This window comes from Ursus maritimus, unplaced genomic scaffold, assembly GCF_017311325.1.
Source record: "Ursus maritimus isolate PB19 unplaced genomic scaffold, ASM1731132v1 scaffold_23, whole genome shotgun sequence".
NCBI classification, from domain to species: domain Eukaryota; kingdom Metazoa; phylum Chordata; class Mammalia; order Carnivora; family Ursidae; genus Ursus; species Ursus maritimus.
Genome location: NW_024424786.1, coordinates 37,251,278 through 37,265,248, shown reverse-complemented (window position 1 = coordinate 37,265,248; position 13,971 = coordinate 37,251,278). Strand labels below are relative to the sequence as shown.

Here is a 13,971-nt window from a genome sequence, read left to right as displayed (position 1 = left end):
ATGAACCCACCAGCTGCCCAGAAAGCAGGAGAGCAGCCATACTTCCCGCTGAAGCGAGGCTCGTCGGGAGTGGAGTCTCCTTGAGACCCTCTAGCTCAGCCAGCCCAGCATTACCTCCTTCGGTTCCCAGGGGACCGTCACCACCCTCCAAGGCGGGTCAGACAATCCAAAGCGGGATCTTCCACCTTGCCTACCACCCCCTGAATGCTGGCTGGCCCGTCATGGTTTCGGACCAGCGTCTTCTTCCTGGTCCTTTCGGGGACCGGGAAAGAGCTCCAGGTCTGTTGGCTGGATCTTTGGCCTCTCTCCACCCTTTTCCGATTTAGTCCTTTAGGATTACAAGAGTCTTTCCAACTCAAAAGAGGCCATGGCCAGTCCCAGTCTGAGGAAACTGGGCCCTAGTGTCTTTCTTCTCCAGCCACCGTGGTCCCCGGGCAAGTGACTTCCTTCCCCAGGACCAGTGTCCTTAGTTCACAAAAGAGCAATAACCATCCCAGCCCATTCCCTTCCCTCCACACACACAGCCCGGGGGAAGCCGAGGCCTGGCCGCTCTCAGGGTACTTCAGAAGGAAGGTGCCGCCTCTGGAACAAGAGCGCCTCTGTTAGCGTGTGTCCACCCGCTGGCCTTGCCCCCCTCCTGAGTGAAGGGGGCCACCGCGTCCCTGTACCCCAGCACCAGGGGTGGGCAACTGCTTCCCTGCGCGACACCAAGAAGCCACCTAAAGCTGCCTGCCCTGCCCCCTTCCGCCCCCTGAATTTCTGCCTACCTGACTTCAGTGTCCCATTAGAAAAGCTGATTTTCTTCTTTTGGCTTCTGATCTCTGTCCCAGAGATTAGAGGGACCCCTAAGGTCAGGTAAGTAGCCTGCAGAGCATGCCTTGCCAGAACTTCTGTTCAAGATCTCTCTGGAAAGCTGGGCCCGAAAGCAGGACCCCTCAGCCTGGCAGACGCGGCAGACCCTTGCGCGGAGCTCAGGGGCTCCTCCTGGACTTTTTGCCTGGTTAGCCCGCCTTCACCTTGTTGGCTCTCCCCACATCCTTGCCTTCACCAAGAGATTTGCCCGTCTCTCCCCGCGCCCGGGACCCCTGTCCTCTGGTGTGCTCTTCCCCACGCAAGTCCCTCCCGGACGCTACTGCTTTCCTGAAGGCCATCCTGGGCCACGTCCTGCTCTCTTCTCCCTCCCCCACAAAGACAACGGAAGGACAACGCTTGAACATGCTGTGCGCCCCAGCCCGTGGCTCCCCTGACCATCCGTGTCCCATGAAGATGCCCCGCTCCCTGTGTCTGTGTCCTGTGTATGTGTGTATGTGTGTGTGCGTTGTGTCTTGTTTAGATTGTAAGCCCCCCCTGGGCAGGGACCCCTGTCTGGAATACATGTTTTGTGTGGCACGCCCAGGTGTGCTAATAAATGTCCATCCTCAGAACCAGAGTGCCCGGGTGTCTTCAGGAAGCTTTGGGACAGGTGGCTGAGCAAGCCAGTGTGGTGGCATTGGAGGCAGGGAGGTGCTTCTGGGCAGGGCCCCCAGTTCCCAAGCACTGTGTTCTGCTCTCCCAAGCTCTAGAGGGTGGGTGGGAAGCAGGGGATGACGGTAACAACGTTTAAAAAGGGCACACTCGTGTGCATGCGTGCACGCACACACACGCGCGTGCATCTCTGCCGCTCTGCTGGCCAGGTCTGGCTACGGGGAGGCTCTGGGAGAGGGCAGGGTCCCACCCATTCCACACAGAGACATGACCATCTGCTTAGAACAGAGGGGATCTCCTGTGGTGTGGATTCAGCACTGGGTTAGGGGCCCGAGCCCCAGGGATGAGGCTTGACCCTTAGCCCTCCATGCCCTTTGCTCACTTGTCATCACGGTCACCACTGCCTGGCCTCCGGCTCGGATCCCTGACCCCTTGGCACATATACAGCTCTTGGAGAGCTTCCTTGGTGTGCTCCCCTCAAGGCTCACCCACCGCTGACAGCCCCGCACCAGCCAGGGCGCTGCAGACATGGCCGCTGTTACAAAGGCCCCTCCAAAGTCTTCTCCCCTCCCCCCTGCTCCCCCAAGGCCAAGGGAGAAGTCACAGGCAATTAGGTGGGGGGTGAGCTAGGACTCCCAATACCGTGCTCTCTTCAGCACTGAGGGGATCTGTGATGCCCAGCTGCCCTTGGCAATGGCCCCCTTCCTACCCTGGTCTCTCCATTTCCAGATGGAGACCCAGACCCTTGCTAGTGCTCTCAAGGCAAGAATCCGCACCCACTTTAACCAAACTGTCTCATTTCCCAAGAGGAACTGGTTCCTGGTGGTGGAGGAAGCTAGTAGCAAAGCCAAGAACTGGGCTCCGACAGGTTCTTCCTCTCCCTGGAGAGAAACTCAGCCTTGGCAGCCCCTGCTTGGCTGGTGAGTGGCCGTGGAGAAGGGTGCCATGTTTGACGGTGTAGAAAGGCAGGGGGCCCTCTATGCCTGGACACGGCCCCGGGGGTACACATGGGGCATTCGCCTCACCTCGAGTTCTCAGGCAGGTGCAGCAGGGGAAGAGGTGCAGGGAAACACACTAATGAGAGGAAGGAAATCTGGGCTATGGGGGCCATCGGTTATTCCAGGGTGACCGTGGCTCCTCCCACACCCCAACTTCCCCTACGTCTAAGATTTGCACGAAGGAAGGTAGAGAAACAGGGGGTTGCATGGAATTCTGAGCTGTAACATCGCATCCAAATAAACCCCACACCGTGTGTGCAGATGGGGAAACCAAGGCCCAGGGGACCACGACGTGCTCCAACTCACTTGGCCAATAGCAGAACTAGGACTGGAACCCATGCCTTCTGATTCTGGCCCCAGGGCTGTTTCCTGTATGACCTGGTCTGAATCATGGAGCAAGAGGACAGTCTCTGGTCGGCTGTGGTTCCTACCTCGAGTGGTCTTGAGATTTCAAATTCCTTCCTCCAAGTTCCCAGACACCAGAAAGGCCCACTTCAGAGCTTCAACCAGGGGAGCAGGGGCAGCCAAGCCCCAGACCCCTCATCCTTCTGGAGCAGCAGGCAGCCTCCAATCTTCCCCACCCACCCGCTCCTTCTGTCCATTCAAGGCCTTCTCTCTCACTTGCAAGACGACGGCTCCCAGATCCATCCCAAGCCTCCCTCTAACCCAGGCCCAGCCCAGTGACCAACAGAGCTGCTGGGCCGGACCTGACCTTTGGGCCTTGCATGCCATCAGCCCTGTTGCCACGGTGATAGTGGCCTGGCAGCATCTTCTCATGGGAGATGGGTCTCTAGGCTTGAGGCTTTATGAGGTTCTCTTTAAATCTTTCCTTTTTTTCCTGAACAATGAGGGGAGAAAGTAATACCATGACTGAGTAAAAAAGAGATAAAGAGGGAGAGACCAAGAAAAAGGAAAACGGAGTGAGGGATATGGAAGGAGGGAAGAATAGACACATGGGGAGGGGGGTTAGTACCAGTGAAAGAAGAGAGAAAGGTCAGCCAAGCTTGAGGGGGATTCAAATTATATTAAGAGCCGGGACCTACAGAGCAAGCTGGAAAGGACAGAAGATGGGGTGAGAGGGGTTCCTGGCGGGCAGAGTGAGCGAGAGCAAGACAGGAGCCCAGCCTCGAGCAGCCAAAGCCATTTGTAACAGAGGACGGCACCTGGTCCCCAGACAGGACACAACTGTGGGCCACAGCCCGCCTAACGCAGGGCTGGCGCACATGCACAAGACCACAGGGCCAGAGGGAGCCCGGGTTCCCCGCGGCCATGGGACCCAGCGCTCCCAGGGCTTATAAATAAACAGGCATGTGGGAAATGCACATTCTTTCTCCAAGAAATATAATTTATGTTTACAGCCAGGTTTTTTTTTTTTCTTCCTAAAGAAAACACTACCATATGGGGCCCCTGCCCCTGACGGTGTCCCTGAGTGTCCCCGGCCCTGGCCCCCTCCTTCCGTTATTGCTTGGATGGGAAAGATCTGGCCCTGGGAATCGCAGAGCGACACCCCACTCCTCACCCCCTGAGGCCGTCCCTGGTGGCGGAGTGGAGGCACACAGTGCTTGTCCCATGCCCCACGCCGTGCCAGCTACCCTGGCTGTGCCCATTTAAGGGAATGGAGAGTGCAGGCAGTGGGAGAGGCTCTGGAGCGGCCTCCCAGGGCAGAGAGCCTCTCTCCTCCGTGCAGGAGGCCCTAGAGGCACAGTGGCTTCTTTTCAAACTGGACAGCTGGAAGGCTCAGGCTGTGGGGAAGGGAGAGAGAGCTCTCTTCTCCCAGCGAGATTCCAGGCACAAGCCGAGAGAACAGAACAGAATCAAAGGCGGGGGTGGAGACCCTGCCTTCTAAGCGCCCCCTCCCCCATGCAAGTTTTAGGGGGGCCTGGGGAGGGAGGTATGTGCGATGGGCCCCAGTGGAGGGGCAAGGGCAGCTTCGGTGTTAGGGCCCCAATCCCACTTTCCCACTTCTGTCCTGGGCACTGGCGCATGGCCCAGGCCCTCCTCCAAGGACAGTTCCGGCTCCCATAGGCGTGTGGTCCACCCCAGAGGTAGCAGCTCCTGCACCAGGAAGGGTGGGTCTAGGAGATCCAAACTCCAGGAGGAGGAGGGCTGGTGTGGCACCCGGGGCATCCAGACTCAGCCAGAGGTGGTGATTCCGTGCACAGAGCATCTCCCCTGTGCTGTCAGTGACTCTGTCGGGCTGGACAGAGCCAGAGGGGACTAGACTGAGCCAGGACTTCCCCGTCTGAGGACTGCCCAGAGACCAGGCAGGTGGCAGGTTGCTTACCAACCAGGAGTATGTGCAGATGGCCCCCAGGCCTGCCTGTCCCTACAGCTCGCCCAAAGTGCCCCCCCCTGCCCCAAGGTAGGGGTCTGCCGTTCCCACAGACCTTCCCAGAGCCTCTCCTCCCGGAATGGCCGAAGTCCATCACCCAGAGCTTAGGCTCAGGTACCCAGTCCTGGAGCGGCTTCCAGGGCGGGGAGGCTGCCCCCGGGGGGCCCCAGAGCCCGGGGGCCACCGCCCCCTATGAGTAGGTCTTCTTCCTCCTCATCCTCAAAGGCCCGAGCTGGGCGCCGGGGCGGCGGCCGGGGCGTGGGCTCGTCGCGCTCGGCCATGCGCTCGACGGCGCCCTCGCCCACGAGGAAGACGGTGTCGGCGACGCGCGGGGGCCCAGTGACCGGGTTGTGGTCGTAGGAGAAGACGCGCAGCGCGCGCAGCGGGTGCAGGTCGGGGAAGCCGCCCAGGCGGTTGCGGTCCAGGTCGAGGATGTGCAGGCGGCCCATGCGCAGCAGCGCGGGCGGGAACTCCTCGAAGCGGTTGCCGTAGAGCCACAGGCCGCGCAGGCCCGTCATGCGCGGCAGCTCGGCGGGCAGCGCGCGCAGCCGGTTGTCGCCCATCTGCAGCGACTGCAGCGCCACCAGGCGCAGCAGCGGCCGCGGGAAGCGCCGCAGGAAGTTGCCCTCGATCCAGAGGCAGCGCAGGCTCTGCAGCTGCGCGAAGTCCGCGGGCAGCGCCAGCAGCCGGTTGCCGCCCAGGTAGAGGCGCGTGAGGCGCGGCAGGCGACACAGGCCGTCGGGCAGGCGCTCGAGCTTGTTGAAGTCGAGCGCCAGGATGCGCAGCTCGCGCAGCTCCTCGATCTCCTCGGGCAGCTCGCGCAGCCCGGTGCCGCTCACGTAGAGCTTCTGCAGGCGGCTCAGCGCGCACACGGCGCTGGGCAGCCGCCGTAGCCGCCTCCCGCTCAGCTCCAGCTGCTGCTCGCCGCTGCGCAACTGCTCCTCCGCGTCCGACGGCAGCTCGTCCGGCGTGGACTCGGCGATGCCCATGGTCACGGGCCCCGGCCGGGGCCGCCGCCGCCGCCGCCGCCACCGCCGCCTCCGCCTCCCGGCATCGCCCCGCCCTGGCCGCCCCCGGGCCTCCCCGACGGGGCCGAGGCCGCGCCGGCTCCGGGGCCCCCCGCCCCGGCCTGTCCCTGCGCGGGGAGGGGGGCCGGGCCGGGCCGGGCCGGGAGGAGGCGCCCGCTCGGGGCCCCGCCGCCGCGCGCCGCCGCCCGCCCTCCGGCCTCCCCCGCTCCCTCCGCCGGAGGCCGACTGGCTCGGGTTCGCGCTGACTTGCGGCTCCGCGACCCGTCGCCCTGGCAACCCCCGACGCGTGTGCTGCTGCCAATGAGGCGGAGGGGGGGCGGGGCGGGGCGGGGCCGAGGTGCCACCCGAGCGGGGTCCCGGCGCCCGGGCCCGCCCCCCGCCGGCCCAGGCGACCCGCCCCGGGAGCCGGCGCACGCCGAGGGAACCCAAGATCCGCGCCCCGAAAGCCGGATATGGTGCCAACACCGACTCGACGTCCGACGCTGTCTACACCTCCAGCACTACGAGCCGTTTGGTGAGCGGTTGTGTGGACCCGAAGCAGCAAATCAGAAGGAACCGAGGACCTAGAAAACCTGGCTCCCGACCTGGGACTCTGGCCGAGTGGCTCTCGGGGAGGGACTGAGGGGCGCGGTCAATGCCGGCTATTCATCGCCGCCGGCTATTCATCGCCAACGGCTTGCGCCCGTTCTCACTTTAGGATGGTAACTTGGAGCTGTGTTACTTTCTGGGACTTTTCAGGGCGGGTCCCATCGGAGGCTTTGTGGGCACCGGGACTTGGCTCCGCCCCCATCCCCCGCCCCCATTGCCCTACAGGTTCCTTGTTGGTGCGCTCACGCTCCAGTCTCCTGCCTTGTCCCTCCAGCTACGTTCGAGGTCTGTGTGTGGCTGCGGTGGGCAGAGGACCGGGACACGTGAGACCCTTTGAGCACCACCAGGGATGACCACTGTCCTTCTGTAACTCTCTTGCGCATGCTCCCACCAACAGCTGTGTGCCCCTGCCTTCTTCCCTCCCATTCAGAGCCCTCCTGCCAGAGCTCTTGGCAGAAACACTCGCTCCCATTTACTCCGAGCCTGCCATGTGCCCAGCGCTAGACTAAGAGCATTGCCCTGAATCCTTGCAACACGTCTGAGGTTGCTACCCTCATTACCCCAGAGTTACAGGTGGAGAAACTGAGGCTCTGAGGGGTTTGACTTGAGCAGGGTAACTTGCCCAGGGTCCCCGCGTTGGTGAGTGGCTGGGATTTGTGCTCTGAATCGTGTGCCACACCAATATATAGAAACAATGAATTTTCTCACCACGGAGCCTCTAATTCTGCTGTGAAAACTGCAAGCATCATTAGTCCCCATGTGAAAGATGAGGAAAGTGGCCTGAGAGGGGTTAGGGAACCAGATTAGGGTCACGCAGCGAGTAGAAGTTACATCCAGGCAGCAGCGTCTACAGGCTGGATGCCTCCTCTTGAACCTGGCTGGTGTGGACCTGTCACTCACCCTGTGCCCCCCTGCCCACACACCCTGATCTTTGACCCACCATCCCCAACCCCACTGCAGGCAGGGAGGGAGGCCAGCCCAGGGGCAGAGAGCAGTGGCCAATGCCAGGAGAGCATGAGAACCACTCGTATGCTGGAATGGCAGCTCCCGGGGCAGACAGGTTTATCTCCTTCCCTGCAGGCACCATGTCTGGCACATAGTAGGTATTCGATGAAAAAATTCAACACTTTTACAATGGAGACAAACCTTACATACCATGAAATGCTGAGATGGTAAGTACACAGTTTGATAAGTTTTGACAAATGTAAACAGCCATGTAATATTTCCATCACTCAGAGTTCCCCTGAGCCTCTTTCAGTCAATCCCCCGCCTCCCAGAAGCAACCATGAGTGTGACCTGTATCATCACGGATCAGTTTTGCCTGTACTTGAATTTCATATAAATGAGATTACTCAGTGCCTACTTTTTTTTTTTTCTTTTTTTGCTCCTGGTTTCTTTTGCTCAGATGCGCAATATATGTTTGTCAGAGGGATGAAAAGGCGTGGGCTGAACAGGTGATGGGAGTCAGAGGCAGGTATCTCTGTGAGCCGGGAACCCAGCCACGGACCCCTGTCCTGGGAGGGGCCCTCACGAAACGAAGGCTGTCCTCTGAGCCGAGGCAGGGCACTCAGGCAGCAAGTAAGTGGGGTCCGCACAGAAGACCTGGGGTGTAAGAGGGTTCTGATCTCCTTCTGGACTTCATCTAAGCTCCAATCCAACTCTCTCTAATACTCATTTGGGAGAACTTTTTGGAAGAGACCAAAAAGCTGGAGAAAACCCAGCCAGGCTGCCGGGGAAGAAGATGAGCACCTCCCCCTCACCCCCCTGCTGCCCCCCAAACAGTTTCCCCAAGGGAACATTCGCTGTAGAGGAGGAAGCCCCGCCACTGCCCCCACCCCCCGCCTCATGCTCCAGCACCAGGCAGCCCCCTTGGGCTCTGCGGGCATGGCAGGAGCCTCAGGAGCCCCTGCAGATCCAGCACCCGCCTGGCAGAGCTCCCTGGGTTCAAGGGCACAGGGGACCAGCCCTCTTTTCCCTCGGAGTCTTTTTCTTGCTCTGGGTAGATCATGTACCTTCAACTCCCACCAGGCCCTTCTCAGTGGGTAAAGGTAGAATGTGCTGGCGTTCGGGGCCCACGCAGGCTGGGAGCGGGGCAATCATGCCGATGAATCACGCGGGCACTGCAGGCGCCCGGTCCTTGCCGAGCGTCACTAATGAATTAGCTTCACCCCCAGCACGGGGCCTCTCAGCCTTTCCCTACTCCCCAGGAAGGCAGGAAACTGAGACCTGGGAAGGGGGAGCAGGGGGGCGGGAAGAAAGGGCTCCGACAGCTCCGGGGATGGGCTCAGACCCGGGGCGTCCCCTCTGCCCACACACCCACACACACACCGGGAAAATGCCTAAAAGTGCGGGTCCCTCAGGCCTCCAGAATTGGCTTCTCTATGCCTCATCACGAGCTCTAACTGCCCCGCCCACCTCCAACTCTGTGGGGTTTTTTTAAAATAAATTTTTGAAATACAGAAAAAGTACAAAGCTCTCCGTGATAAACAGCCCTGTGCCCAGTACCCAGCGTTGACAATTGTTCACATTTTGTCATACTTGCCATACATCTATGTTCTTCTAAATAAAAAGACGAAGGCAGCACGTGTAGTAATACAAAAATCTCCTTTGTGCCCTCCGGTGTCCTTCCCCACCGCGCTGACCCTGCCAAGGTCCCCTCTGGCTCCCATTCCCCTCTCTGGGGCCAGGACCACTGGGGCTGCTGTGACTGGAGGAAGGTCATGGAATGTCAGCGTCGTAGGTTCTTAGCAAGGATTTGAGACTATTAGATCCAACCATGAAACACGGAGCAGGGACGACGCTGAGCTCTGTTAAATGTCTGCGAGAAGTTAGGGACCCTCATCCCACAACAATGCATGGTGGCAGGAACTCACCATTAATGTGTGCAATTCCCAGGGGTTCATGATCTCCTGGGGTCTAGTCCAACTCCCTCATTTGGAGAAAAAGGACATTGAGCATGTGTCCTTCACGGCTCACTCCCCTGACCTCTCCTCCCCCCGCTTGAGTCCTTGCCTCCATTCAGGTATTCATTCAACGAAGAAGAAGCCCCTACTTGTATGCGTGGGCACTGGGGTTTGCTGTGATTGTGAACATTATAGACTGAACCTCCTGACTTTCTAGAACTTCTAACCCTGAGAGTGGAGATAATCCACAAAATGCATATGCATGGTCTGTCAGGGGCTAGTCAGCCTATGCAGGACATGAAGCAAGGGAGAGAGAGGAGGATGGAGGACCCCATTTAAAACAGAGTGGCAGTGGAGACCTTGACAGGATGGCCTTGGAGAAAAGATGGGAAGGAGGGCAAACCATGCAGACAGAGGTCAAGGGGAAATGCATTCCCGGCAGAGGGCGAGGCGGTGCCATGACCCTGGGGCAGGAGTGGGGTGGGGAAGGGGGGGAGCAGCAAGGAGCCTGGGGAGCAAGGGGGGAGCGTGGTTACAGACGAGGCCAGAGACAGCTAGTGAGGAGGGGCAGACCTCAGTAGGGCCGTGGTCTTTGTGGAGGGTTTGGCTTTGGCTTTGGCTTTGGCTTTGGCTTTGGCTTTGGCTCTGGGTGAGAGGTCATTGGGAGACTTTGGGCAGAGGAGTGGCAAACAATCTGACACATATTTGGACAGGATCCCTTTGGCTGCTGCTGCAAGAAAGTGTGTGTGTGTGTGTGTGTGTGTGTGTGTGTGTGTGTGTGTGTCGGGGTGTTGGGGAAGGAATTTGTGCAACTCGTACCCCTCTCACCTTGGTTCTCTTCCACAGGAAAATGTTGGTTATCACTCACTAGCACCTGTAGATTATCTCCTCCACCTGGCACAGTCTTGCCAGGGAGATACTAAATCCGCCTTCTTTGACTGATGAGAAAACAGATCCAGCGAAACAGCTCAATCAAGGTTGCCCAGCTGGGAATTGGCAAAGCCAGGCCATCCAATTGCAACGTCTGGGCTTCTCCTACTACGTCTCATTGTCTCTCTCGGCTGGGGGAAATTAGAGAAACCACTCAGGTTGTCTAAATGCTTGCCCCCATCCTGCAAACAGCAAAAAGGTTTCTAGGACTGCCCTACTTGGAGATTTTGATCCCAGGCCCCAGGGCTCGGCGTGTTTGGCCAACTGGCAGCATCCTAGAACCTACAGGACAAATCTAGGACCCTCAAACAGATTCAAGAAGGCAGAGCAAAAAGGTCCCCAAATCCAGGGGCACCCCAGGGCTGTAATCTGGGCTCAGGGTTTGCCTATTAGTGAATTCCTGGCAGTCTCTGACCCATGATTCGCCAGGGCCCTTCACTAGGTAGCCAAATTCATGAGGCTAGCTCAGCCACTGCCCACCTGCCCCCCAGACCCTCTCGAAACGAGAGCCTAGACATGCCCTGAGGATCACATTGCCCTGGAACCTGAGCCCCGAGAGTGACCTGCCAGGTCTGTTGAAAGGTGAGTCTTCTCCCTTGTCCCTTCCAGGGACATCAGAGCTGGAGCAAAAGAAGCCAAAAGAGTGAAGGCCCCACCTCCATGCCATAGACAAGAACCTGACCATTCGAATGGGTTCTGGGCATGACAGCTCCTTCTCCCAGGAAGGAACCACAGTGCTCATGGCTAGCAGCTGCTCTTACATGAATACATTCCTCCATCTGTGGGCAAGGACAGGCCGGATCCTCTGCTCAGACACTACAGACCCAGGTCTCGACCATGACCGCCAAACACTGGCCTGGCCTGGTCCCCTTCCCTGAGACAGGGGCTGCTGAGGGTCACAACTTCTTCTTCCTGAGCAGTCAGCTCAACTCCTTCTCCTAGGCCGATGGAGTGGAACCCGGATTGAGCACTGGCCCGTGGAGGCGGACAGAAGTGGTCCACACCCACACACAATCTTCTACTCTTTGATTTTCTGAAGTATTAAAGGTGGAAAAACCCCGATCCCCACGTCACCACTTCGAGATGAGTGACCTGACCCACATGAAACGGTGAGGTGAATGAGAAATACAATTTTTTGAAAGATTTTATTTATTTATGTGAGAGAGAGACAGAGAGAACACCAGTGGGGGGAGCAGCAAAGGGAGAGGGACAAGCAGTCTCCCCCCTGCCCCCAAGCAGGGACCCTGACATGTGGCTCCATCCCAGGACCCTGAGATCATGACCTGAGCCGAAGGCAGATGCTTAACCAACAGAGCCAGCCAGGCGCCCCGAGAATTACATTTTTAGTATGTTTAGCCATTTAGACTTAAGGGCTGTTTGTTACAGAATCAGCCTGGACCGACTAGCACACTTGCTCTCCGCTTCTCCAATGTGCCAGCTTCTCTCTATTCCAGGACCTCTAGACCCATGCTGGGTTCTCCTCTTCCTTCCCTACTTGGCTCGCATTCCTCATCTTTAAGGTTTCAGCTCAAACTTTCCTCTCTCAGAGCATCCTTCCAGAATCCTCCAGGGCACATCAAGCCGCCATGCTATAGCTTCTCAAGCTGCCACATTTCTCCTTCGAAGTGCTTATTCCAGTTCCAATTAAAGAAATAATTACCTGTGAATTCCTTGATTGAAAACTGTTTCCCCTGTTATAAGACACGAGCTCCATGGGGATAGGGACCTTGTCCGCTGAAATTTAAGGGAGTGCCAAAAAAACCCAAAACAAAACAAAAAAACACCTCAGTAATCAAGATAAGTAACAGTTTAATGCAATATTTTTAAACCCAAATTAATGCAAAAAGTCTATGATGAACAAAATATTAAAATTGTAAACGAAGATAGGATCAGCGATCAGTGCTATGATGAACCACAGTGAAGCCTTTGGCAAAAGGAAAAATCAGCAGTACTCAACCTGTCTGTACTTAAAATGTTCGTATTTTGTTCATTGTGAATTTTTTGCATTCACTTTTATTTTCTTTTAAGTAATGGGGTTCAACTATTGTGTCTTGATTGCTGAGTTTTTCGGCACTTCTCTGAATTTTGTGCCTAGGAAAAGGCTTCCCTTCCTTCGCCTTCGTCCCAGCCCTGGAATGGGTGCAGGCAGCCTCTCTTGAAGAATGATCAGGCAGTCTCCGTGCGCAATACGGGACCTGGGGATTGTCATTCTGAGATATTGACCGATGCTCCACTGGAGACAATTTTCAACATACCCATTCCCATAAGCTGGCTTCCTATATTCCCCCTGCTCTACAAGGGAAACTCAGAACAAAGAGTCAAATCCTTGGCTTTGAGTTGCAAAAGAGGCTTTGAAACCCAGAGTTCGGCCTACAGCCGTGCAAGACCTGGGTTTAGAGAGAGAAATATTTTTTGAAGGTCCAAAAGCTTGGCTTTGAACTTGGAGAGAAGGGAGCTGATGATGTAAGCCCTGGAGCGGGAAAGCGTGTGTCATCACAGAAGCCGAGATCCCACCCAAAAAGAGATAAAGCCTCAAGCAGTAGGTGGGAGAGAAGGGGCAGAGCAGAGCACCTTACAGATGGATGACCTGCAAAGGAGTCAGGCGCCACCTGCCCGGGGCCGAGGCCGAGGGCAGCATGAAAAACATCCCAGGTACATATAGGGGACAGCAGGATGGAGGGAACTTGTCCCTTCCACATGTGGCCTAAGAATGCAAGAAGCCTCCCACAAGCCCCCCTGCCGGTATGGAGAAGCTTCAATAGAGTAGAAATCGAGGGGAGCTAGTTCCTCCTCTGAATTCTCTACACACCCCTGTATCACAAGGGAGAACATCTAGAAGTTTCTGTCCCTCTGAGATGGACTTGGTGAGCTGACAGCAGCTGATCAACCTGGAGGGGCTCCATGTGTGGTCCAGCTGGAGGGCTGTTTGAGTCACCCTGGCAACCAGAGGTCAGAAGGTCGTAGTTGCTTCTGGGAAGACACGTGTGGATTGACCAAAATCCATGAAGATCACACATCTCAGGGGGAGTCCACATAGATAGATGTCTCTCCCGCAAGAGCAAGCTCCGCACCCGCCTGGGGAGAAGGACGTAAGAGGGAGGAGGGGCAGAACTCCTGACTTGATTGGATTTGAGTCTGGAATGAACAATTTAAAGTCAAAGAGGTTGAGGAAGTTGGACCGGAAAGCGATGGGTGAATGTCTTTGCTAAGTTCAGTTACAGATACACCAGCTCCTGACTATGTGGCTGGGAAACGCACAGCTGCTGTGCTCACAGGGGAGCAGGGGGTGCCGTGCCCAGTGGAACCCCACCTTAGGGGCCCCATCTGCATCAGGGACCTGGCAGATTGGTGTACTGTTAGGGAAGTTGAGGAAGGGCATCTCTTCCCCATGTCTCACAGAGGGTCCTTAAAGGCTGGGAGCGTCCCCACCAGGTGTAGAAGGCCCTGCACGAATGCTCATTCCCTTCGTCTGGATGGTAACCTGGTCGTGAAGGACATCTGAAGTCCTTGAGCCTCTCAGCATCGTCCTACGTGGGACAATCCCAACTGCCCTACAGAACAGAACCCGTGCATCCTACCGTGCAGGGTGAAAATGTTGGGAGCTCACGTTCCCAGCTTCCTTTGCAAGCTGGGTACAGGTATGGGACCTGGGAGCCACCCATCAGAAGCCCCCACCCCCATTTGGAATCGGAAATGAGGGACGCAGAGCAGAACGGACTGCGCAGAAT

The 13,971-nt window shown here is 57.3% G+C and overlaps 1 protein-coding gene across 1 annotated transcript; it reads right to left on the bottom strand.

Moving 5' to 3' along the window:
* Positions 1 to 3,771: 3,771 nt before the first annotated feature.
* Positions 3,772 to 5,783, bottom strand: LRRC10B (leucine rich repeat containing 10B). Its single transcript, XM_040638734.1, has one exon. It carries the CDS (start codon positions 5,781 to 5,783, stop codon positions 4,905 to 4,907), a length of 879 nt encoding a protein of 292 aa, XP_040494668.1. The 3' UTR covers positions 3,772 to 4,904.
* Between the last annotated feature and the right edge of the window lie 8,188 nt (positions 5,784 to 13,971).

Excerpts from the sequence above, each read along its gene's own strand:
- LRRC10B (XM_040638734.1), bottom strand. The coding sequence starts at position 5,783 with ATGGGCATCGCCGAGTCCACGCCGGACGAGCTGCCGTCGGACGCGGAG.